This window comes from Peromyscus eremicus, chromosome 7 (genome assembly GCF_949786415.1).
Source record: "Peromyscus eremicus chromosome 7, PerEre_H2_v1, whole genome shotgun sequence".
NCBI classification, from domain to species: Eukaryota; Metazoa; Chordata; class Mammalia; order Rodentia; family Cricetidae; genus Peromyscus; species Peromyscus eremicus.
The window spans coordinates 108,245,135-108,271,768 of NC_081422.1; the positions used below are offsets into that span (position 1 = coordinate 108,245,135).

At 46.8% G+C, this 26,634-nt stretch overlaps 1 protein-coding gene across 1 annotated transcript; it reads left to right on the forward strand.

Moving 5' to 3' along the window:
- The first annotated feature begins 381 nt into the window (after positions 1–381).
- On the forward strand, positions 382–22,056 carry Cmtm6 (CKLF like MARVEL transmembrane domain containing 6). Its single transcript, XM_059268821.1, has 4 exons — positions 382–593; positions 7,153–7,329; positions 10,349–10,447; positions 19,934–22,056. The coding sequence occupies exons 1-4, from the start codon at positions 456–458 to the stop codon at positions 20,069–20,071; spliced, it is 552 nt and encodes a 183-aa protein (XP_059124804.1). The 5' UTR covers positions 382–455; the 3' UTR covers positions 20,072–22,056.
- The last annotated feature ends 4,578 nt before the right edge of the window (positions 22,057–26,634 follow it).

Genomic DNA, 26,634 nt, shown 5'->3' on the forward strand with positions numbered 1-26,634 from the left:
AGCTAAAGGCACCAGCAGCCACTCCTAATGATGATTCAGTCCCACTCAAAGGGTAGGAGAACTGTCTCCCTGAATAGTCTTCTGACTTCCACACGGCGCCCCTCACTAAGTACGTAGATTAAAAAATAAATGTAATTAAAAAAAAACAAACCCACCCAAACCAAACCAAACAAACAGAAAAAGTCCACAGAAAACATGGAACTGTCAATTACCAGCACTTTAAGAGTTAAAGGAGAGCCGGAAAGGTGGAGGGGGCGTGGCGAACAAGGGGTGTGGCGAAGCAAGGGGCGTGACAAACAAAGGGACTTTCTACGAGCTGGGGTGTGACGAACGAGTGGGCGTGGCAAAGGCGTGACGAGGGCGGAGTTGACCGGAAGCGGGGGCGGAGTCCCAGGAAGTGACGCCCCCTGCTGCGCCGCGGAGACTTTTGCTAAGCGGGCGACCTTTAGCCGGCGATGGAGAACCGAGCGGTGTACGGTCCCACTACCGAGGCGGCCCCGGGTGCCGGCAGGGGCGCGCTCAGCGGCCTGGCCGCCTGCTTCACCCTGGCCCGGCTCCCAAAGTCTCAGCGCGTTCTCAAGGGCTTGCAGCTGGTGAGGTCAACAGCGGACGAGCGGGCGCTGGGTCGGGGTCGGGTCAGGGCCAGGGCCCGAACCAGGGCCGGGACCTGTGGGCTAGGGAGGATGCCTCGAGGCTGCTGCTCGGCCTCGTCGTTCGGGAAGCAGCCGTTTCCACAACGCAGTTCCTTCCCTCTCCAGTAGGGAAGGGGGCGTTGCCGTCCGCCTCCTTCCCGTGGCCGGGCCCTAGTTGATCTCCCCCATCCACAGAAACCTCCTTTCCCTTCTCAGAGCTAACACTCTTTCATTGTCTCCGTGAGAGCCTGTGTTTTAGACAACGAAGTGCTTTCTGTTTATCTTTTTTGGCTTTTGCGGTTTTCCGGGTGCTAGCCCAGTTTAACTTGTCGGACAATTTGTGTTTGGGTTTAACTTGTACAGTGGGTTCGAGGTAGAGAGTCAAAAGGGCATCTTTACTGGTTCGCGTGTGCCGGGGACAGAACTAGATTACAGCATGCTTCTCTTTATTTTTGGCAGTTAAGCCGAGGTGTGAAAATACAGACATCTTTGATATTTAAATTATGATCTAATTGATACTCATGTGGCGTTTCAGGGTCCTAACTCAGCTGCCAATGGATATTACTTTTTTCAAGAAGACAATTCTAGGAGAAACTAGACTGTTTAGAATGTTTATGGTTTTTGCTTTGTTTTCTGAACCATTTTTTGCCGAACAAACAAACAAAAAACCAGCCCATGGGTTTCCTTGGGAAGATCTGAAATTCTTAAAACTCTGATAACCAGAACTCAACATTCTTGGAACTCAGCTGACCTACTTTCCTGGAGTAGAAAAACAGCAGTTAGAAAACTGGCACTGTTTTTAGTTGCGAGAGGGATAGAAGCTGGGGAGAGGAGGAAATCATGTGGAGACAAGTGAGATAAAACCTCTAGGGTGTGTGCAACCCTAGAGGATCTGGTCCTGTGTGTCCCTCCGCGCCCTCCTGGAATGGCCACAGTGGGCACCTTTAGGTTCCTAGGCACCCGGGTTCCCTCCTGGCATTGCTCCTTTACAGAACCAGTTCCTTTTACACGGATGGGTGTGGTTTTGTTCCCCTCCCTCCCTCCCTCCCTCCCTCCACCTCCCCTTCTCTCCTTCCCCTCTCCCTCTCCCTTTACCCTTCTCTCCCTCCCTCCTCTCTCCCTGTCTCCCTCTTCCTCTCTCCTTCTTCCTCTCTCCCTCATCCTCTCTCCCTGTCTCCCTCTTTCCCTCCCTGCTCTTGCCCTTCCTCCTCTCTCCCTCTTCCCACTCCATCTGTCCCACACTTTCTTCATAGGGTCTTAGTAGTACGGATTAGCTTCACACTTATTACTGTATTGTAGAGGATGATCATGAACTTCTGATCTTCCTGCCTCTACCTCTCAGTGCTGGGATGACAGGTGTGCTCCATGCAGTTTATGTGGTGCTGAGAATTGAACCCAGAACCTTGTGTGTGCTAGGCAAGCACTCTACCAACTGAGCCATTCCCATAGATCCAGGTTCACTTTCTTTTGCTCTTCCTCTCTGTAGTCCTCACATATTTTCTAGATACCTGCTGTGCTTCTCTGCAGGAAAGCACATGTTTCTAATGAGACTTTGGACAGAGAGAAATTACTGTACCACCAAAGCATTCTCGCTGCTCCAAGGAAATCATCCCTATGAGTCTGCTGTCCATTAAATCTCTTATTTTCAGTTGCTTTGATTTTTCTTTCTAATAAAAAATGCCAAAGTAAAAGTTCTCATTACTTTATTAACTCACCAGGCCTTAGTTCTTTATCTTCAGAAGAGACCCAACCAGAAGTTTTGCCCGAACTTTACAGTTGGACCACAGAAGTCAGTTTGCCTTGAAAAGGTTGTTAGCTATTTGCCATCATTCCTAAGGAGAAATGGGGATAGAACAAAACACTGTCTCTGTTAAATTCATTCGTTATGGGTAACTTGTATGTTACAGGCATGCTTTTTTTAACACAGAACTTTAAACACACCTTTTTTTGTTGTTGTTGTGTTCTGTTTTTCGAGACAAGTCCTTTGGAGTTAGAGTTACAGGTGGTTGTGAGCTGCGTGAACTATATTGGTTTGTGTGTGCGCCCACATGTGCTGTGTGTGTGGAAGGCAGAAGTCAATGCTGGGTGTCTGCCTCAAGGAGACAGGTCTCTTCTGGAACTTGAAGTTTGCTGATTGGGTTGTACTGGCGGGCTTGTTTCTACCTCCCCAGGCTCTGGTCCTGGGTGGTGCAGCTGTACCCCCTTTTCCTCTTTTTTTTTTTTTTTTTGGTGGCGAAGTCTTGTGTAGCCCTGACTGGCCTTGAATTCCCCATGTAACTGGGAAACAGTCTTAAATTCTGCCTCTGCCTCCTGAGTGCTGGTATTATAGTTGTTCACATTCAGCTTGCAGCTTTTTTTTCTTTTTTTATTAATGTGAATTCTAGGGAATCAAACTTAGGTCTTTGTAATTGCACAGCCTTACTGGTTTTTCTTGTTTTGAGACAGGGTCTCATGTAGCCCTGTTTAAATGATTGACCTTAATTCAGAAAATAGCTGAAGGTGTCCCTGAACTCAGGATCCTTCTTCTTCTATCTCCCAAGCCCTGGGATTGTAGGGTGTACCACCATGTCCAGCTTTTGTTTTGTTTGAGAGAGGATCTCACAGTGTAGCCCAGACTAGCCTGAGGCTTGCTGTGTAGCTCAGGTTTACAGTGTCCTCCCACCTTGGTCTTCTGAGTGCTGGGATTATAGGCATGTCCACTGTGCCTGGCTTCAGTTATATGTTATTAATTTTTTTTCTTTTTAGTTCTATTCTCTCTCTTTCTCTCTCTCTTTCTCTCTCTCTCTCTCTCTCTCTCTCTCTCTGTCTCTGTGTGTGTGTGTGTGTGTGTGTGTGTGTGTGTGTGTTTTGTGAGGCTATGTGCATATGAATGCAGGTACCTGCAGAGGTCAGAGATGTCAGATCCCATGAGTCTGGAGTTGCAGGTGATTGTAGGCCACCCTGTGTGGATGCTGGGAATTGAGCTCAGATAGATCCTTTGCAAGAGCAGTAAGTGCTCTTAACCACTGAGCCTTCTTCCCAGCTTCTTAAAACTATTTTTTAATAGTGTGTTCTTCTCTAAGTACATGTAATTTATAGAGGTTGATGCCTTCTAACTAATGCCAGACACTTAAAGATGTTTAAGGGGACAGACTTACACCGTACAGGACTAGCTCAGGTTCTTCTGTAAGCCCAGATGGGAAACTGTTCTCCCGATGATCCCTGCTCTGAATGCTGTTTCCTCTAGTCATGTCTAGGTAGATAGGCTTAGAGAGCTAGCTGCATTGTGCCTTGGCTCAGTGCTCACTAAACAGTCTCTGGTATGATAAGTGCTTGCTGTTAGTAATGGATGTGTTTACCAAGAGAACAGCGAGGAGCCTTTAATCGAATTTGTTTCTTTGCTGTATAGGGACTCTTGCTTCCTGCCTCTGACCACTTGTGAAATGCTGGTGACCACTATTTCTTGAAATTCTTCCTTCTCTGATTGAGCACATTCTTTTTCTTTATTTAATACAGAAAGTATCTGTTTACCAAAACAAACAACTAAAATATGATTAAAATAAAATAAAACATCCCCATCAGACTCACTCTTAGGCATCACTGTTGGGTAAATTGTTTGGAGTGTTTTTACTTGCTTTACAAGTTTCCCTTTTTATTTTAAAAACAAAACAAAACCAACATATCCTGACTTAACTTATTCTGTGCTCTTCAGTTCTTTTACCTCCTACCCTTTTTTGTTTGTTTGTTTTTTGTTTTTCAAGACAGGATTTCTCTGTGTAACAGCCCTAGCTGTCCTTCACTGGCTTTGTAGACCAGGCTGGCCTTGAACTCTCAGAGATTTGCCTGCATCTACCCCTGCTGGGACTAAAGGCATGCTCCACTACCAGTCCCTTTAACTCCTACTCTTGAACTGGGGAACTCCCTTAATTCCCAGAGTCCTGTATTTCTCATCACATAGCCACACCCACTCCTTTCAAATTTCTTGCCATTCCCATCTAGTTAGGTCAGTACCCCTCTGGACTCACCGGGCAAGTTTTTGCCCTCATGAGTCTGTCCTTTCTCCTCCAACTGGGAATGTCCTCTCCTACTCATGTGTGTCTCAACCCTGGTTTGAGTCCTGTGTGTTCATCCATCCTTCTCTAGCTACTCTGTGCATTTCCCTGAAAATTTGTCAACTTCCACGAGGACTGCTCAGTTGTGTGGTATAAAGCATTGTTGCTTATTGTTTCTTGTGTTGCTCTATCATTACATGCTCATATTCATACCCACTGTTGTTGCATAGTATTAAAGCATACTCGGTACTAAAGAGGGAATAATGCTGAGGGTGATTATAAAAGAACTGTAGAGGGAGGAGAGTTTCACATTGACAGTAGTGTGTGATGTTAAGTTCTTGACCTTTAAAACCTAGAGATAGAACTAATAAGTGTTTAGCCTGGACGTTGAACCCCATCATTCTTCTAGGATGGCCAGGCAGAGCCTGCCTCTTGTCAGTAAGAATGCTTCTTGTTAGTACATAGAGCAGGGCTCCTGGTGGCCTGGGACCCTCTGCTTCTGGGGAGCAGTCCTGCCCTCTTTCCAGACAGGCACGCTGTGTCTGTGCTGCAGGTCAGGCATCACTGTCTTGCTGCTCTCACAGGAGTGTGTCAAGAGCAGCCAAACAGAATCCTCAATTGAAAGTTTTCTCAGTCATCTGGCTTAGAACTCTAGCCAAGAATTACCTCGAACTCTTGATCTTCCTGCCTCTGCTTCTCAGGTGCTGGGGTTACAGGAGTTCTCACCAACCTGGCTTCAACTGACTTTTATACACATAGGTGTATTTTTATTTTATGTGTATGAGTTTTTTGTTTGCATATATGTCTGTACTTTTTGCATGCTTGGTACTCAGGACAGCGAGAAGGGGGTGTTGGATCCCCTGGAACTGGAGTTACAAACAGTTGTGAGCCTCAGTATGGGTGCTGGGAATTGAACTTGGGTCCTCTGAAAGAGCAGTCTGTGCTCTTAACTCTGAGACATCTCTCCACTCCCATGTAGGTATGTTTTTCAGATATTTCCTAGACTCTTGTTTTTTTTTTTGTTTTTTTTTTGTTTGTTTTTTTTTTTTTTTGGTTTTTCGAGACAGGGTTTCTCTGTGTAGCTTTGCGCCTTTCATGGAACTCGCTTTGTAGACCAGGCTGGCCTCGAACTCACAGAGATCCGCCTGCCTCTGCCTCCCAAGTGCTGGGATTAAAGGCGTGCGCCACCACCGCCTGGCTTATTTCCTAGACTCTTAAACTTGGATAAACTTAACATATACAAATACAGTAAGTAGAACCTTAGCCATTAGGATTCATTGGACTCTCATCCTGAAATTTCACACTGTTGCTACCAGCACAGGAGGTTAAGGAAACAGTTACATGTGATTTGTCTCAGTGTGTCACTCCATATCCTGTGATGTGATTGATGGTAGGGAATGACTCCATCAACATTGTTCATGATGGGGTGTCTACTTTATGAAGTGTTAATCTAATTAATCTTTATCAATAAAAATTGGGAGTCAAATATCTGTGTAAGAACCTGAAAGATCAGAGAAACAGGGAGCAGCTGCCAGTTGCTTCCTGTCTCTACTGTTCCTCTGTCCAAAAAGGCCAAGATCCTCTCTCTGCCGTGCCTTACTACTTCCTGTCTCCTCTCTGTCTATAGTCCTCCAAACCTCTATGATCACCTAGTGGCTAGCTCCGCCCTCTGACTTCAGGCGAGCTTTATTTGACAGAACACAATCAAAATATCACATAACAACTTTATGTCTGGTTAACTTCACAGGAAACCAGAGCAAAGATGTCTATTTTTGTTCTGGCGTAAAATGTTTTTAGTTGTGAGGTGGGACGTTTCCCTTAGAACAGTTGTTCTCAACCTGTGGGTTGCAAACCCTTTTGGGAGTTGAACAACCTTTCACAGGGCTTTTTTCTTTTTTGGATATAACTTTTTTTTTGAGACAGTCTCTTATAGGCCGAAGCTGTCCTTGAACTCTTGATTCTTGACCTCCCAAATGCTGAGATTTCTCTCTCTGTAGCCACACTTCTGCTGAGCTCTAGACTAGTCTCGCCATTTGCCTTCAACTATACCTCGGCCTAACTCTCCCACTGATTCCTTCATTACAGCACATTAAAAAAAAAAAAAAAAAAAAGATTTGCCGTGCATGGTGGCGCTCAGCCTTCTCTCCTGGAAGTCCTCTTTTTTGGCTGTTACAGTGCTCTCATTTATGAGTCTCTGTGTTTGACACACAGTAGTTAACTAGTGTATGCAGACTGTAAATTCTGTTGATCAAGTTTGTTCGCTAATCTTGTTTGCCCCAGTCTCTACTTTACAAATATTTGACTGAACAGATAGTGAGTTTAATTTTTTTTAGAAGGGGATGGCCTCACTGTCTTGGCAAGGCTGGCCTTGAACTTTTGATCTTCCTGCGTCTGAGTTTACAGGCACATGCCACCAGGCACAGCGTCCATGTAGTTGTGACTGTCATGGGTTATCTGCCTCCCTGAGGTCACATGGTTCCCTTCTGCAGCTGCTGTCCCTGCTGGCCTTCATCTGTGAAGAGGTTGTGTTCGAGTGCACGCTGTGTGGAGGCTTGTACTTCTTTGAATTTGTGAGCTGTAGTGCCTTCCTCCTGAGCCTCCTCCTGCTGATTGTGTACTGCACACCGCTGTATGACAGAGTTGATGCTGGGAAAGTCAAATCATCGGTAAGTGGGGAGACACGGCCACCGTCAGGCCTCTGGCTTGTCGTCACACCTGTTTATTGCTGCAGTAGTCATGTTTCAGAGCAAAGCTCTGGGAAGAGCACTGTCCGTGGTTAGCACTCTGCACTCTAGCAACTCGGGCCCCTTCAAAGATGGAGATGGGAAATGAGTCTTGAATGAGAGCCAGAAATCACCAGTGATGTGTGGTTATTGGTGCCTTCACATAATTCATGTTAGACATTTTGTTGTTCTTTAAGACAGGGTCTCACTAGCCCAGACTAGACTTGAACTTGTGATCCTCCTGCCTCAGCTTCCTGAGTACTGGTATTGTCGGCTTGGGCTCTCATGCCTTACCTGAACATTTCTTAGAAGTTTGACTTTTGTCACTTTTTATTTCTTACATTTCGGAGTGTCGTCGCTCATGGACTCTCTAGTTAGGAGTTGTGTGCCTACTTCCTTCCAGACATCACACTGTGTCCGGGACATAGTGATGAATAAATGAACACTACAGGCTTTTAAACAGAGCAACAGTGGTTCTGTCTGTATTTTGCTTTCATTTAATTTTATATAAAAAAGGGGTGTCTTTAGGTAAATAACGAAGATATTTGGGGCTGGAGGGATGGCTCAGTAGTTGGGAGCAGTGGCTGCTCTTCTGGTAGACCTGGGTTCAATTCCCAGTACCCACATGGCAGTTCACAACTGTCCCATTTCCAGGGGAGAAAAGACTGCTGAGCTGTCTCTCTAGCCCACAATAAAATCAATCAATCAATCAATCAATCAATCAATCAATAAATCAATAAATAAATAGAATGTGTTTGTTGGTTCACTGTTAAGATGTTTCCCAGGTTGGGCATGGTGGCGCACATCTTTAATCTCAGCAGGTAGATCTCTGTGAGTTCGAGGCCAGCCTGGTCTACACAGTGAGTTCCAGGACAGCTTTGTAGAGAGACTCTATCTAAAACAAATATCTCAAACAAACAAACAAACAAACAAACCAGGACAGCTTTGTAGAGAGACTATCTAAAACAAACAAACAAACAAAACAATACAAAAGAAAGAAAGGAAAAGAAAAGAAAAAAATATATTTTCCTTATAATGCTAGGAAAGCTTCATTTTCACATTAGAGGTACTTAGCTTTCTATTGGCAATCTGCTGACCCATGGTGCTTACATGTAATTTAGATTTGATGGCTGACAGATGAAATAATTCATTTATTTAGGGCACACTTGCACAGTTGATTTCTTAGGCAGTGTTTGGGTTGTCAGTAGTCACTTGTGGAGAATGTGTTGTCAGGATTGACATAATTAAAGAGTTGACATCTCCAGGCAAGGATGAAAAAGTTTATTATATTTTTAACCATTAACAGGAGAGAGCAGTATAAAAAGAAGCCATATGATTCTTATATTTTAAATTGATGAGAAGTTGGCATAAGGTCAGGAATTGATCATATGCTTAATATACTTTTTTCTGTCTTCTTTGTGGTGCTGGAGAACTATTTAAACTGAATTCCTTTTTGTACCTCACAAATTTTATTCTGTAGGAATCTGTTGTCTTAAAAAGGTCGGGAAATGGGGCTGGGAAGATGGCTCAGCAGGTAAAACACTCACTTCACAGATATTAGGACAGGGATGTGCGTCCTCAGCACTCACACATGACCACATCTTTTCCCCCAGTGCTGGAGACAGACTGGACTAGCCAAGTCAGTGAGCTGTGTTCTGGTGAGAAATGCTACCTTGATATTAGGTGGAGAACATCTGGGAAAGACATCTACCTCCGCCTCAACATACGCACACATATACATGCAAAACAAACAACAACATTCCCCCCCCCCCCCAACTGACGGGGATATAATTGAGTTGGTAGAATACTTAACTTGGTTTGCAGTGAAGCCTGAGCTTTATGAATTGGTGTGGTCTTACATGTCTGTAATCCTAGCAGTCAGGGTCTAGAGAGAACTTAATCCACAAGGTTGCCCTCTGGCCTCCACACACAGGCAATGGCATGCTCCCCCCACCCCCCCAACACTAACAATAAGAAACAAACAAGAAGCCAGGCAGTGGTGGTGCACACCTTTAATCCCAGCACTTGGGAGGTAGAGTCAGGTGGATCTGTGAGTTCCAGGCCAGCCAGGGCTACACAGAGAAACCCTGTCTTGAAGAAACAACAACAAGAAACGAACAAAAAAACCAAAAACAAATAAAAAGAAACAAGAAGTTAGGTGATTAGAAAGTGGTATAGCTTGGATTTGAACTGAGGTAGTCTGCCTTTAGAAGCTATGTTTAATTGAACATTGCATCTTTCTTTTTAAAAAATAGAAGGCTGGAGAGACATCTTTCCAGCCCCAATAGTGCATTTTTCTTTATCAAGATGTTTGTCCTAGGTAGGCATGGTAATCCCAGCATTTGGAAGGTGGAGGCAGGAGGATTAGAAGTTAATGGCTAATCTGGGCTACATGAGAACTTGTGAGAAATAAGCAAAAGTTTAGCTCAGTGGCAGTGTTTGCCTAGCATTCACAAGGCCATAGGTTCACTCCCTAGTAACACCATAAAAGAAAAGAAAAACCTATTCAAAAATGAAAATGGGCTACGTATGGTGGCATATGCACCTAGCACTCAGGAAGCAGAGGCAAGTGGTTAGAGCTCTGTGAGTTCAAGGCCAACCTGGTTCACATATTAAGTTACAGAACAGCCAGGGCTACATGGTGAGAGCCTGGCTCAATATCCCCCCCCCCCCCCCAGCAGCTGAGGACCGAACCCAGGGCCTTGTGTTGCTAGGCAAGCTCTCTACTACTGAGCTAAATCCCCAACCCTCAAAAAAATTTTTTTTGTAATATATTATTATGTTCAACTTAAAGTGGATAGTGTTTGCATGCAGGCTTGTTGAAAAGGTACCTGGCTAGCATGTTTAAATTTGGGTTGCACCAAGAAAATGTAAGTCATTCAAGGGTTTTTGAAATTAAAACTGTTAAACTTTGTGTCTGCTTTTCTAACCTATTGTGTTCTTGGTTTCTCTGCATGTGCAGGATTTTTACATCACCCTGGGAACAGGGTGTGTATTTCTATTGGCGTCTATCATTTTTGTTTCTACCCATACTGGGACCTCACCTGAAATTGCTGCAATTGTAAGTACTTCGCATTTTTAACCTTACTATGTTTGTTTCCTTAGAAATAGCGACTTTAGAAAGTTCTTGGTAAGTTATATATAGGAGTAATAATTTTTTTTTTTTTTGGTTTTTCGAGACAGGGTTTCTCTGTGTAGTTGTAGTTTTGCGCCTTTTCCTGGAACTCACTTGGTAGCCCAGGCTGGCCTCGAACTCACAGAGATCCGCCTGGCTCTGCCTCCCAAGTGCTGGGATTAAAGGCGTGCGCCACCACCGCCTGGCTAGGAGTAATAATTTTTACTTATTTGTTTATATTCATGATGTGTGTGTTTGTGTGGGGTAGGCACCTGTATGCCATGATCTATGTGCAGGTAAGGGATGAGCTTCAGGTTGGTCCTGTCTTTTTTCCTTGTTTGAGACAGTCTTTTCACTGTGTAGTCAACCAGCCCTCCTTTTGAGATAGGTCTCACTGTGTAGCCCTGGCTGGCCTAGAACTCACGGAGATCTAAGTGCTGGTATCCGTGGCATGAGTCAGCTCACCTGGCCCCATTAGCTTCTTGGAATGTCCAGTTTCCACTTCCCATTTCCTGTAGGTGTTCTGGGATCTGCTTTTGATACTGTGTCTGACTTCGGGGACCTGAACTCAGATCTTCAGGCTTGTGTGCCAAGCCCTCCCCTCCCCCTCCCCCCCCCCAGCCATCTCCCCAGCCCGAGAGTAGTTTTTCTTCTACTTCAAATGTAATACTGACTAGAAGACCTAGAAGTAACCAATTCGGTAGTCTTCGGAACCAAGGAACCTGCCTGCAATTTGACTGAGTTTTGTTACAAAGTTTCTTTACGCTGCATAGAGACAAGTGTCTGCTAATGCAAATGGCAAGGTGGCCTTTGTCATCAGACACGGTTTTTTGCCCTTTAGTACTGCGTTAGGTGCGGTGCAGAGGCACTCCAGAGAAGAGGCTTGTGGGGTTAGCCAGGCACCTTGGGATGGAGTGTTGGAGTGAGCAACAGAAGCTTGTCTGCACTTCAGTCTTCCTTGATTACTTCTTTAGATTTTGGTTTTCTTTTCTTTTCTTTCTTCCCCCCCCCCTCTCTCTCCCCACCCCTTTCCTCTTTTCTTGTTTGTTTGTTGCAATACCGGGGATTGAATTTAGGACCTTATATATGCTAGGCAAGTATTCTACCTCTGAGCTACAACCCCAGAATTATGTCTTGATTTTGAGATAGAGTCTTGCTCTATAGTCTAGGCTAGCCCTGAACTCACTATTTATTTTTGGTCTCAAACTCAGAAGTCTCTTGCCTCAGCCTCCTGAGTACAGTGATTCCAGGCATATGCTGCTAAGGCCATCTGGAGCAGTCGTTAGCAGGCTACACATATCTTTAAAGTCTAATCAAGACTTTGTGCTAGGCAGAAATAATTTTTGAGGAAGTCAGTCCATTTTTAGGTTTTTAACCTTTACATGGAATCAATTTTTTTTTTTTTTTTTTTTGAGACAGGGTTTCTCTGTATAGCCCTGGCTGTCCTGGAACTCACACTGTGGACTAGGCTGGCCTCAAACTCAGAGATCTGCTTGCCTCTGCCATCTGAGTGCTGGGATTAAAGATGTGCACCACTGCCGGGCGGTGGTGGCGCACGCCTTTAATCCCAGCACTCGGGAGGCAGAGCCAGGCGGATCTCTGTGAGTTCGAGGCCAGCCTGGGCTACCAAGTGAGTTCCAGGAAAAGGCGCAAAGCTACACAGAGAAACCTTGTCTCGAAAAACCAAAAAAAAAAAAAAAAAACCAAAAAAAAAAAAAAAAAAAAAAAAAAAAAGATGTGCACCACCATGCCCAGCATAATCAATCATTCTTTTTTTTTTTTTGGTTTTTTGGTTTTTTTTTTTTTTTTTTTTTTTTTTTTGGTTTTTCAAGACAGGGTTTCTCTGTGTAGCTTTGCGCCTTTCCTGGAACTCACTTGGTAGCCCAGGCTGGCCTCGAACTCACAGAGATCCACCTGGCTCTGCCTCCCGAGTGCTGGGATTAAAGGCGTGCGCCACCACCGCCCGGCTTCAATCATTCTTGAAACTAGTACTGTGACAGTTCTCCTGGTGGAGGAGATTGACCAGTTCTCTCCCATTTCCTCTCCATAGCACTGTTAATCCTTCTCACCCACTGTGAAATGACAAGTACACTTGCCTGTCCCCAATCCTGCTGCTGGGTGACGCCTTAACAAAGGAGCAGTTCGGGGAAGAGCTAATTTCATTGGAATCCTTTGGGCCAAGTGTTGTGGGGGTTTTTGTTTGTTTTTGAAGACTGCGTTTCTCTGTGTAGCCTTGGCTGTCCTGTAACTCACTCTGTAGACCAGACTGGCCTCAAACTCTGAGATACTCAGGCCTCTGCTTCCTGAGTGCTGAGATTAAAGGCATGTGCTACCTGGCTCCAAGTTTGTTTTTTTTTTTTTTTTTTTAATTTGTATTATTCTAGATTTTAGAAAGGTAGTACTTTGTATGTTCTGTATTATCCAACACCTTTAGAAGGCCTGGGGCAGAACTCTATAATCCAATTTTAATATTTATGAAGGGAAACACATGAACATCTGTAAGTGAAGACTAAATAGTCTTTGTGTGAATTTTGAGCCAAGCAAATCAGGAAAGCTGAGTTTTGTAGCTTTACAGGTCAGAATTGTGAATGAAGGGTAGTGGGCTGTACTGACTGGTAGCAATGTGGCGATGTGAATGACTGACTGACACAGGCTGACAGACCTCCTGCAAGTCAGCAGCTTCCAGTGCTTTGTAAACAAGGGGACTTCAGCTAGGGCAGCTGTTGGCTGTTACTACATTAGGAAGCCTTGGGGTGTTTTGTGTGTGTGTGGTGTGTGTGTGTAGGTCAGAGGACAACATGGGTAGGTTTTTTTGTTGTTGTTGTTGTGGGGCGTTTACCCAACCACCCCCACAGTTCCCCAGAGTTTTCTTGAGTGCGAGCAGCAGGAAATATTAGATAGAAGGATTTATTGCGGAGAGTATCGCGGAGATAAACAGATAGAAAATAAAGGATAGCCTCGAGAGGGCCTGGAACCTATTCCAACGGGCCCCGACTGTCTCTGCCCCAGGGTTTTTATAGAGATGCCAAGGGGTGGAGCAAAAGACCTCCTCCCCCAGCACAGCCAAGTGCAGACCATCTCAGACACCTGCACTCAGGCCCGTGGTCCTAATCATCCTCTATGCGGACCTGCTGGATAAAGCCATGAGGAACCCGAGAACGGGCTCCCACATGTTGTTTGTTTTTTTAAGACAGGGTTTCTCTGTGTGGCTTTGCGCCTTTCCTGGAACTCACTCTGTAGCCCAGGCTGGCCTCGAACTCACAGAGATCCGCCTGGTTCTGCCTTCCGAGTGCTGGGATTAAAGGTGTGTGCCACCACTGCCTGGCATTTTTTTTTTTTTTTTAATATTTAAAAACTGTTCTGTCTGTGTGTGGGTGTGTACATGTGTGTGCAGGTGCCCTCAGCCGGGGTGTCAGATCCCGGGGAGCCAGAGTTAGAGGAGGTTGTCATCCTCACAGCATGGTGCTGAGACCTTTGCAAGAGCAGCATATCTTAGCTAGACCCACCTCTCTAGCCCACAACCTTGGTTTTGGAGACAGAGTTTCTCACTGGGAATTGGCCAAGTAGATTAGGCTGGCTGGCCAGCAAGCCCTGCCAATCTGTCTTTCTCTGCCTCCTCAGTATTGGGATTACAAATATGTATCACAACATCTAGCTTTTGAAGTGTGTGTATGTGTGTGTGTGTGTGTGTGTGTGTGTGTGTGTGTGTGTGTGTGTGTGTGTTTGCACGCCATAACATACATGTGGTGGTCAGAAGACTTTGGAAGTCAGTTCTCTCCTTCCATCTTTATGTGGGCTCGTACTTAGGTCATCAGGCTTAGAGCAGCAGGTACGTGTACCCATGAAGCCATCTTGCTGGCCCCCCTTTTCATTTTTTTTTTATTTATTTATTTTTGGGTTTTCAAGACAAAGTTTCTTTGTGTAGCCCTGGCTGTCCTGGAGGTCACTCTGTAGCCCAGGCTGGCCTTGAACTCAGAGATCTGCCTGCTTCTATTTCTCAAATGCTGGGATTAACGGCGTGTGCCACCAGGCGATGGCCCCCTTTTTAAAATTCAGGTTTGAGGAGACTGAATTCAGGTGTTCATGCTTGCGAGGCAAGAATTGAATTGAGTGAGCTATTACCTTGGCCCTGAAACTACTACTCCATATGGTGCACAGACATCCATGCAGGCAAACTACTCAGACACAGAGAAGAAACAGAAGTAAAGCCTTCAAAAAGAAAGCAGTGAGAGAGTTGCAGATGGCGCCTCGCCAGCCTGGTGTAGGGGACAGACAGATACAGTCAAGCCACAGCAGACTCCAAAAGGGGACCGACCTGGCTATGGCAGTGAGTTATAAATTAGTTTGTCGTGCTCTGCTGGGGTCATCAAGTGAATAATGCCAAGCTCGGTTTGCTGTGGTGAGATGAAGTGTGTCCTTCAGAGTGGAGGGGCTGAGGAGAGAAAGAAGCCGGAGACCACAAGAGATGGCCCGGTCATCATGGAGGTGTGAGCCAGCTGTGGCCCTGCCTTCAGTCCTAGCATTTTAGAAACTCAGGCAGAGATTGAGTCTGAGGCCAGCTACCTAGGAAGCCACCCCCACCCCCACCCCCACCCCCACCCCGCCCCCCATCCCCCACCCCCACCTCTCTCCTCCCCCCACAGAGCACAAAGTCATGGAGGAGGCCGGCTGGAGGTGCAAGAGACTTGGTGCTCTCTCTTCCCTTCCTTCCTGGTTTGGTCTCCACTTCCTCAATGGCTTTGCTGGTGAGGAAGCTAAATTTGAAGTGTGGTCTTTTGTCTCTTGACAGAATTCTCAGAATGTTTAGTCATCTGTTAGAGTACTACAACGAGGAAGTGACTTAAGGAAGAGGAAGTAACACTGTGTTACTACAGTGTGGCAAGTAACTGGAAAATGTATTTTAGGTCATTTAACCTAGTAGTGTTTTTTTTTTTAAATGGAGTTTTTGTTTTGATATGAATAACTTCATCTGTCTTCACCTAACCTGAGTTGTAAATCACATTTCCCTTATCACATCTGTGGGTCAGGGAAACAAACCATTGCTAATAATCATGTGTTTGATACTATTTTGTGGAATCTCATTTATCTACAGGCCTTAGTCTCATTGATTGACATCCCACATAGACTCCTGCGTCGATGCTAGATGGAGCAGAGGCTGTGACATTGCAGTTAGTAACGCTGGCCTCCCCATAGGACTCGGAGACCTGACCTGGAGTCCACCGAAAAGATAGGGAACGAATGGGGGTTGCCTTCCTTTTACAGGTGTCAGAGTCGGATGCTGTAAGAGAAAATAGGGCTCCACTCGAGGAATGTGGGATTTGTAGGACATAGAGAAGTCTGATCACACTTCAAGGCCAGTTTGGGCTGGCAGGGCTGCAGGGTGGTGTGTCTAGATCCCTTCCATGCTACCTTGACTCCTAAAGTGGCCAGATCTTAAAACAGCAGGTCCAGGACGTAGCCTTTCCAGCCTTTTGTGTGTAAAGACATGGCTTTACAGGACAGGTGGAGGGGTGGGGTGCAGGGGATTGAGATGTTACCCCGGGTCTGTCTTGCTCTGTCAGATACAGGTAGTAGGATTGAGACCTCTTGAGAGAATAGGAAGTATTGATGTGTCTGTGGATAACAGAATGAAGGGGGGGATCGTGTGTGTGTGTGTGTGTGTGTGTGTGTGTGTGTGTGTGTGTGTGTGTGTTGGTGGTGGTGGTGGTGGTGGTGGTTTGTTTTTTCCCCCCTGAGACAGGGTTTCTTTGGTAGCCCAGGTAGTTGCCTCAAACTCACGGAGATCCACCTGCCTCTGCCTCCCAAGTGCTGGGATTAAAGGCATGTGTCACCCACCATGCCTGGCAAGGGGGGACCTTCTTAATAGCTAGATGGATTTCTCATCTTGAGGCAGCTTTAGAAAGAGACAGCTGTGTGGCTTTGGGTATCCCTGACAGTGTGGCTCAGCCAGCCTCTGAGCCAGGAGATAAGAGGTAGATATTCAGCCCAGGGGGCGGAGGAGACTTGGTAGAAGGACTGACCGTCTTACTCACAGCCAGTGAAATGTTGAGAGTTACGGTGAGCTTGCACAATGAGGGATCTGGATGTCCTGCCTTGGTGCCCCTTGAAAGGCTTGTCTGGTAAAGCAGAGGGACACATGGGCCACCACAGAAGTACTGTGGTAGATGGACCTGATGATGGGGACTTAGGACATGTTTTGGATATATGTATCCTATATACAATCTGAGGTCTTCTATCAGAAGAGCAGCATCTGGAACCCGAGTGGCTATCCCTAGGTCAGCACTGGGGCCGGAATAAAAGAAGTACCTGTTTAATGGAGACTTCGCAGGCACGGGAAGCAAAAAGAGTGTAAGGAAGGGGAGGTGCTGGTTGTTTGTGAGAGTAGGCCAAGGTTCCAAGGACACAGAGAACACAGTTTCATCTACTGACGTTTATCAAGTTCTCTTGTAATCACCAGTCAACTATAATGTCAGGGACAGCACTGTGGGCAATGTGGCTGGTCAGCAGAGCTCAGTGAGGAGAGTTTGGAGGAATTCTTTCCTGTGCTACAGAGGCAGGTGAGGCTATGGGAGGAAGTGGCCTCGTCTGGTTGATTTTTGAATAGGAGTTTGAGGTTCTCCAGGAGGTCAGAGGACTAGATGTGAGGGACTTGTGAGAGGTATTCCTCAGGGGTGGAGCCAAGAGTTGGGCTGGTGTCTGGTTTTAACACAGGGTGTTTGCCTTTGTGGCCTGTGAGCCACTTTAACCTGGAAAAATGAACAAGAGCTAAGACCCAATGATTCAGCAGCAGTTGGGGCGAGAAGGGCCAGAAGGGGTAGGGGGGCTCAGAGGTGAGGATTTTTAAGTAGAATTTGTTCCTCAAGTGGATGGGGAGAGATGGTGGGTAGCAGTGTACCTTAGAAATGTCAGGTGGGCGAGAGCGTGGATGTAATCACCTGGGGTGTGTGGGGAAGGCAGGGTCATCTAACACAGGAGCCTTCCGTATGTCAGTGTGGAAGGACTTAGGCCATGTGGAGCTCGAGGTGCTGAGCATGAGCAGTGTGGGCAGGAAGCTAGCTGCTCCAGACACTTCGCCCTGGACTGTTAGTACGATGCTTCTGTAGAAGGCCATTCATCTCTGCTCTACGTGATGACGACGGAGGCCTGTCCAGGATCTGGGACTTCCGGGTCGTGTGGGCTTGGCAGGCTCCCTGTCTGACTTTAGATATATGTGCAGGGCCCTTGCCAGTCTGTATGGAGGCAGGAGGCCCAAATTTGGATACTGTTTTAAGATATCCATTACTGTGCCAGCTGCCTTGGATGTGACCCATTCAGAAGGGTCGGGACCAGTACATGTTTGGTCTTTTTAATAGATGCCACATGGGTAACACCTGCCAGTCTGGGCCAGAGGTTTGTTCTCTCGGAGCCCCTCCTTCTACTTTCCCACATCCTCAAGGCCATACAGCTGTCCCCTTCCTCTCTCCCTGCTACACAGAGTAAGAGACTGATGGACTCTAAGCACGTACTATGGACTGTTATTCACCCACATGGCAGAGAACTTCCCCCTTCTGAACCTGTAGCGAGGTACCCACACTCTCTCTGCCTTGTAGGACTCCACTCTTCTCAGGGCCCCCATTTTCCATGGCATTCATAACTCATAATAAACCCACCTCAGTGTCACCGTGGACCCCAGTATCTGAGACCTTTCGGGTGGGCCCCTCCTGGCAGCTTTTCTTCTTCAGGAGAGGATTCAGAAACAGAGCAACTGGGAAGGGAGAGAGGTATGTGGTTTGAAGTTCGGCCTTCACATCAGCCTTGTGATTTCCTAGGCTAATAGGGAGTTTTAGTGTCTCTTGTAGTGGATTGTAGCTGCTGGTTGAGGTGGAAGCAGTCTGCATCAGTTAGATTAGGGCTTCTGAGTGACAGGTGATCTCTTGGTGGTTAGAAACCCTCCCTCCTTCCTGCCACATGGAAAGTGTGTCTGGAGGCAGCTTATCCACCATGCACTGGGATGGGAAATCTGGTTCTTAAATAACCATTGCAGGGACTAGTCTCCAAATCCCAACCGGAAGTCAGTTGTGAATGAAGGGAATTCCTGTCATAAGTTTCCAGAGGAGGTAGTGTGCCAAGGTGACTCATGCTATCCTACAGGGACTATGGCTTGGAGGTGTCAGGTAGAGGAGGTGAGATTGGGGACTTCTCCGGTAGCTATGGAGATAGAGGAGCAGGGATCTAGATCTCTCCTGGGCTTCCATCTCTTCCTTTAGTGGCAGCACCTAACTAAGCCTGGGACTGGCTCTGCCACTCTGTGGGACGGAGAGTGCTTGCTTGGTGTGCAGTAGCACTGGGCTCTGGACCTGGCACCTCATACCATAGCAGAACTGGCGTCTGTGTCTTGGTGTGCAGTAGCACTGGGCTCTGGACCTGGCACCTCATACCACAGCAGAACTGGCGTCTCTGTCTTGGTGTGCAGTAGCACTGGGCTCTGGACCTGGCCCCACACCACAGCAGAACTGGCGTCTCTGTCTTGGTGTGCAGTAGCACTGGGCTCTGGGCCTGGCCCCACACCACAGCAGAACTGGCATCTGTGTCTTGGTGTGCAGTAGCACTGGGCTCTGGACCTGGCACCTCACCATAGCAGAACTGACGTCTGTGTCTTGGTGTGCAGTAGCACTGGGCTCTGGGCCTGGCACCTCACCACAACAGAACTGGCGTCTCTGTCTTGGTGTGCAGTAGCACTGGGCTCTGGGCCTGGCCCCACACCACAGCAGAACTGGCATCTGTGTCTTGGTGTGCAGTAGCACTGGGCTCTGGACCTGGCACCACACCACACCAGAACTGGCGTCTGTGTCTTGGAGGACTTTGAGTAGCACCTGTAGTCCAGACATTTTTCTTTCCTTTTTAAAAATTATTTATTTTTATTTTATGTACATTGGTGTTTTGCCTGCATATATGTAAAGGTGTCGGATCCCCTGGACCTGGAGTTACAGACACTTGTGAGCTGCTGTGTAGGTGCTGGGAATTGAACCTGGGTTCTCTGGAAGAGTAGACAGTGCTCTCTTAACCCCTGAGCCATCTCTCCAGCCCCTGGAAATTTTTCTTTTGTTACTTTCCTCTTTCAATGACTTTTACATGCTGTTAAAGAATAGTAAGTATGGGGCTGGAGGGATGGCTCAGCAGTTAGAACACTTGTTGCTCTTTTAGAGATCAGAGTTCGGTTCCCACCACCCACATCAGATGGCTCTTTCCCATCTCCAGGGAACGCTGTGATTTCTTTAGGCCTACAAAAGAACCCACATACATGTGGCATTCACTCCCACAAACACACACATATACATAGGTACAATTAAAACTTTTTTTAGAAAGTAGTTATAAGGTAGAATGGATATGAACTCTCAGGCACACGTGATTATAACCCACACGTCCTCATATAACCCCTCTTTTCTTCCTTAGGTGTTTGGCTTTATGGCGAGTCTGATGTTCCTGTTTGACTTTGGCCTCATGCTGTATGAGAAACGGCAGGAGAGCCAGCTGAGAAAACCTGAGAACAACACCAGGGCTGGAACCCTCACAGAGCCACTGAATGGTTAGGAGAGGCTCCTCCCGTGTGACCTGTGTGCACCTGTCTTTTGGAGAGAAGAGGAGGGGCAGGAGGGCAGCTTCTCAGTGCCGGGCTGGGTGGCGGCCCATCAGTTAGCTCAGAGGGTTTTTTTTTTAATACTGTAGGAACTTGTCTCAAATGGAGGAGGCTTTGTTGTTTGTTTGTTTGTTTGTTTGTTTTTAAAGATGAGGACCATTGTCTTTGAATTGCATGTCTGTCATTTGCTACAGGACGCCCATCACCAGGCTTAGCTTCCAGACCATGCATTCTCTGTCCTTTTACGAACCGTTTCATTTTAAAATCATTTGCTTCACTATTAGTTTTTGATAGTTAAATTCTGTTCTGTTGTTGGAGATTTAATTTGTATTTAAGATGCTGGCGTAGGCCTCTTTCCTTAATATATGATCCTTGTCTTTACTGTATCTCACTCAGCTTTACACTTAAGTGCTAACCTTTAAAGGCAATTATTCCTGACCCATGCATTGCTTAACAGAAAGTGCGTGGGCTGGTGGTGTTTTATATGATATAAAAACAATATCAGCAGCTTTGTGGTTTTTACATTGCACTCTGGTTGTTGAGGTTACATTTAAAAGAAAAAGGAAGATTGTTGTGAAATGCAGAAAGTTGAAGAAACTGATCCTACATCTGAAGACCAAAGATAGATTAGACTCTGTCCTGTACAGCAGACATGATTGCACAGATAGGCCTGGACCACTTGGTGGAGATGTGAAGGGTCGTGCTGGGTGCACACATGGAAATAAACAGTTGGTGGTGTCTGTGATGTGTGCACACACACACACACATACACACACACACAAACGGTTGGTGATGTTCATCCTGTGAGTTGGAAACTGGGAGTCTCCCTCCTGGCAGATGGCTATTCCGACTCAAGTGACACAGCTCTGCAGGCTTCTCTTTCGAGATCTGGGCTGAGGTTGCTCAGCCACCTGAGACGCCTCCGTTCTGACCTTCTGGAAGATCCCTGTGCCGCATCACCATCTGCTAAGGGACCCTTCACTCTTGCTCTTCCCTTCTCCTCACTCAGGTTCATTTCAACTGTCTCCAGGCCATCCAGACACTTGTGCCCTTCCTGTCACCAAAAGTCTGAGGCAGGAATGTCAGGTTCTTCTTCCCATAGGCCTCTGCTTGAGTTTCTCTCCAGGGGAGGTATCTGCAGAAAGCAAATCCAAGAATCCCTGCTAGTGAATACTGTTGGTGGTTAAGGAGGCCACAGGCTGTTCCTGACACTTGGGAAGGGTTGCTTGTTGCTGTATGGCTATCTTAGAGCCACTTGGGACCTTTGTGCCCAAAGGAGACCTTTCTTATCTTCCTTCTCGGAAGTGGAGGAGTCTGGGCACACAGCTTCTGCTGTTACTGACTCACTGCCTGACCTGCTGGCATCGAGGTTACATGCTAGTGACATCATCACACTTGCTTGGGAGACCGTGGAACCAATCATGGATGTTGCCTCCCTGTAGGGCGTGCCACCTAGGGGAGGGGACAGAAGCTCTTAAACCAGGGACAGAATACTTCAAAAATAACCAGCTTACAGCAGACAGTTGTAGATTATTGTACATCAGGCTGTGCTGTAGTCACAGTAAGTACCATCTAGACCTGCTGAGAATTAATAGCCAATCAGGGCAACTTCAGTGTTACCGACTGGTAGTGTCTGTTACGGTAACAAAATACCGAGACAACTTAAAAAGAGGAAGGATTGGGGCTGAGAGATGGCTCACAGGTTAAGAGTGCTTCTTCTTCTCTTCAGAGGACCTGAATTCTATTCTCCAGCACCCACACGGCATGGCATGTGACTGCCTGGTGCTCTAATGCCAGGGTATCCAGTGTCTTTGGTCTCTGTCACCCAGACATGCATGACATCCATTCCATTTGCACATCCACACATAAAGTAAATTATAAAAGGAAAAGAGGGTTTATGTGGCATGCATTTTTGTATGCTTCAGCCCACGGTCAGTCCTGTTGTACATCATGGGGGGGTGGGTAGAGCAGGCTGCTGGTCCTGTGCCTCCAGGAAGCAAGAAAAGCGTGGCCGTGACTGGAGGTCCTGTGTGCCCTTTGGAGGGTATGCCCCGCCGACCTAAGACCTCAAACTAGGCCCCACCTCTAAAGGTTGCTGCCACCTCTCAATAGTGCCATCCTGGAGAGCCCTTGGGGACAACTCATCTCAGTGTGCACCTCTGCCCATGTTTGGCTTGATCAAGATGGATAGACATACTCAGACTCAGCTACTTCTTCCCTTTAAGAAGATACACTGGTCACTTGTATCTGTGGTCACTCTTAGAGCTTTCTCTCTTGGGGGACCTGTGGCTGGTTGGCTTCTGCATTCTCGGGGGGCAGATGGGGTTAAAGACTGTGACACCAAATCAGCTCAAGAAGAACTGGGATCAGAGACCGTCAGCACAGAAAAGGTGTCTTTATTCACAGCTGTGGCAAATTGGATTTGCTGTATTTTATACAAATGTTTAGAATGGTTTTTAAGACTTAGAAGGGAAATATACTTACAGAACAAGACTTTTATAATTACTATACTTAAATTATGCTTTATGTGGGGACTGGGAAATGTATTTTTACATTGCTTATATCCAATCACTTTTGTATTTGTTGATTTAAAGCCTGTGGGTCTTTTTTTTTATCACTCTTAATATCAACTTTTATAATCTTTTAAATAAATCCTCTTAAGTCTAGTGTTGATGCATTCACAGTTGTTCATTGCATAGACTTGTTTAGATAAGCCCTCATTGGAGGAGCTCGCTGTCCCTTGGGCGGTGTGGTCGGAGGGGTCTGGAAGAACAAACCTGCTCCTTTCCATGGCTGCCCTCCGGAGAGGTAGAGGATGTGTTTAAACAGCGTGCTTGCCCTCCAGAGAGGTAGAGGATATGTTTAAACAGCGTGCTTGCTGGCTGTGGCAGCACAGGCCTCTAGCGTCAGCACTTGGGGCTGAGGCAGGAAGATCGCCCGCTTCAGGCCGACCTGGTCTACATGGTAGTGAAAATATTCTTAGGACCAGCTGTGGTGGAGGCAGATCTCTGTAAGTTCAAGGCCAATCTGGGCTACATAGTGAGTTCCAGGCCAGCCAAATAAACAAATGAACACAAAAATATTTTTAGGATATCACATGGGATGAGTTATCAAAGAATGTTCTACACTGAATGGCTTTAAATCCCTTTTGCCTCCTCTTTCCCCTTTCTCTTTCCCACTTCTCCTTTCCCTTTTTTTTTTTTTTTTTTTTTTTTTTGAGATGGGGCTCATGTAGCCCAGGCTGGCTTCAAATTCACTATGTAGACTTGAACTCCTGACCCTCTGTTTTCACTTCCCGAATTCTGGTATCATAGACAAGTGCTGACTCCACCTGAATAATTTGAAAGAAACAAGTTTGGACTCCACTTCACATTCTAAATGTGGCTCTGGTGCTGCAGACAGACAGATCTGTCTGTTTGGGACAGCTTGGTAACTAGAAAGTGTGAAGCAAAGCCGCAAGGTTCTGCTGAAGCCGGAACAATTTGTGGAGTTTGTAAAATTCCTGCCTCCAGTCACTAGAGAATAACAGGACCTTTCTAGTCATCCCAAATTCACTGGAATTTGTACATTCTTCAGGCTTTGTTGTTTTATGTTGATAAAGAACATTCTATCAATATTCAGCCAGCTGCAGAGAGCAGCAAACCAATGAACTCCCCAACAGGAAGGCAGACTCACTTCAGGGGAGGTCTGGGGAAGGCATCACGAAGGCTGGCCTGTGTCTGTAGTCCGGCTGATGGAGGAGATCACTTGGGCCTAGGAGTTGGAGACCAGCCTGGGAAATTCAGTGCCTTGACCAACTGTGTCCTGGGGTTTCTGCCCATCCATTTTCTGCTGTGGGTTTTGTCCTCAGAGTTGACTCTGTGTGGCGACATACCTAGACACCATCTGCTCACAAGGCTGTCCAAAGGTGAGAAGGGGTTGTTGATTCTCCTGTCTCCAGGTGTTCCTTTCCCTTGAGCCCTTAGTGGGCCTGACTCATCTCACTCGTGAATCAAGGTTATGCTGACTATGATGAATGCACTGTGACTGGACTAATGTCATCCAGCCCCCTCCCCACCATGGTGTGAAAATCCCTTTCAAGCTTGTCAGCGGAATTCCGGTACCTACCAGAATCGGTCCTGCTAGCAGAGGAAGGGATTATCATGTTAGAGCGAGGAGAAATAAAGTCAGGGTGCACTGATGATAAACCCAGTGTATAAAGCACTTGTTAAGGACTGGGGAGACGGCCCAGTCAGTTAAGTGCTTGCAAGGCCTTGAGTTTGAACCCCAGAACCTACACAGAGCTGCATGTGTTAGCACATGGAGCATGGGCAGGCAGGTGGATATAGGTGGATCCCTGGGGTTTCTGACCAGCCAGTGTAGCCTGCTCAGTGAGCTCCAGGGCAAAGAGAAAAGGTAGATGGGTCCCAAGGAACACTTGGCTTTGGTCTATACACCTGTGTGCATATGCTCATACACATGGACTGCACACTTATGCACACATTTGTAGTACTGGCTCCCCTGAAGTGTCCATTATTTTTTAGGATAAAGTATAATTCTACAAGTAATTTGCATCATATATTTTTGTTGTTGTTTTGTTTTTTGAGACTGGGTTTCTTTGTATAGCCTTGGCTGTCCTGGAACTCAATCTGTAGACCAGGCTGGCCTCGAACTCACAGAGATCCGCCTGCCTCTGCCTCCTGAGTGCCGGGATTAAAGACGTGGGCCACCATGGCCTAGGAGAAAGTTGTTTTTAAATAAAGACAGCTATAAAAGTCAGTGAATAGTTCCATTACCCCAAGTTATTTTTAACATGTATGTTTATGTGCGTGCGTGCGTGCGTGTTATAGTGCCATTTAGAGGTCAGAATTGTGAGAGTCGGGGCTGTCCTTTCATGTGGGAGGTCTAGGACCCAACTCAGGTCGGCCGGTTTGGCCGCAAATGCCTTAATCTGCTGAGTGGGTTCATCAGTCCTTTAAAAGACATTTTTGTATGTGACTACTAGAATGAAAAATGTATGTTGCATAATGACAGGTGAATGTCGTCACCAAGAGTTACACAGTGCCGCCCCCACTGACATATGAACTCACGTCTCATGCACTTTCAGAGTGCAATACAGCCACGGAGGAACCAGCATAAGAAAAGCAACTGTCTGGTGATTGGTGGTTCCGGGTGTGATGGTGGGAAGGGAAAGATGTTCGTGGTGGCTAATCGTGGTTGTCAGCTCTGCCACATCTGGAATCAACTAAAACCCTTTGTGTGTGTGTGTGTGTGTGTGTGTGTGTGTGTGTGTGTGTGTGTGTGCATTCTTTCAGTTCTGTTGTCTGGAGATCCCGTGTGTGTGTGTGTGTGTGTGTGTGTGTGTGTGTGTGTGTGTGTGTGTGTGTATTCTATCAGTTCTGTTGCTCTGGAGGACCCTAATACAAAGTAGTTATAATATAGTTGGCTGTTTTCTTGATTCTCCATAGTAAAGAACTAATCTGAAGGAAGAAGGGACAGAGAGGGAAGAGTGGGAGAGACCAGGCGTGGCCCAGTGGTTAGCGCGTGTGTTTGGAGTTGAGGACTATGACTAATCCACGTTAAGAATGCGCGCGCGGGGGGGTGGGGGGGGTGGGGGGCTGCTTTATGTCTGAACCTAGGCCACTGCTCTGGTGGGGCCTGGGCGGCACTGCGTACCGCGGGCCGCCAGGGGGCGCGCGCTGCACGAGTGGGCGCAAGGCCTTAGCTTTCACCTCTGCATGGAGTTTTGTTTCTGCAACTGGGATGCAGAGTGCTGCTGGAAGCATGCATAGCTGCGGCAGGGGACCCGGGGTCCCCCGGGAGGCCTCCGCCTTGTGCGGCTGTGAGAGGAAACAGCTGGCAGCCCTGCGGGCCTCCGTTTGACTTCTCACTTTATCCCAGAACTGCCAGAACACGCGCGCCTTCACTCGCCAGTGGACGAGCCGGCCGTATCTGCCCCAAGACAGGTTTCGTTTGGCCTCAGCTGTATTTCTAGGTTTCTTTGGCAACGTTTCCAGATCGGGAGATGCTTAGCTAGAAAACCCAGATTTCCAATTTTCTGGGTCACTGGGGCAGCTGGCAGCAGTGAGCAGCTGGCAGGTGGCAGGCCCGGGCCAGCTGCCACCTCAAGAGCAAAGCGCCCAGCAGGCAGGGTCTGCCGGGGCTTAGAGAACCCTAACTAATCCAGGCAGCCCTCCTCCTCTAGAGGTAGCCGGTTCCTTTTTTTGTACAAGTGTATGTGGAGAATATCTGCTGCATCTGGGGGTCCTGCCGCGTACAATTCCTAACAGTACCCACGAAGAGGTTTGCACCGTTGGTGTTTGCTACCGGTGGCTGGCCTACATGAACTGTAAGGTGATAATACCATATTTCTCTTTTGTTAAGATTTATGTTTATTTTGTGTGTGAGTGTTTGCCTTCGTGTGTCTGCACGGCATTCATGCAGTGTCAGAAGAGGCCAGAGGAGGGCATTGGATTCCCCAGATGAAACTGTAGTTCTAGGTAGCTCTGAGTCACCGTGTGAGTGCTGGGAGTGGACC

Bases quoted from the DNA above. Each gene is read 5' to 3' on its own strand.
- Cmtm6 (XM_059268821.1), top strand. From the start codon at position 456: ATGGAGAACCGAGCGGTGTACGGTCCCACTACCGAGGCGGCCCCGGGT. The intron at 7,330-10,348 runs GTAAGTGGGGAG...CTGCATGTGCAG, and splicing joins CTGGGAAAGTCAAATCATCG to GATTTTTACATCACCCTGGG. The intron at 10,448-19,933 runs GTAAGTACTTCG...TTTCTTCCTTAG, and splicing joins CACCTGAAATTGCTGCAATT to GTGTTTGGCTTTATGGCGAG.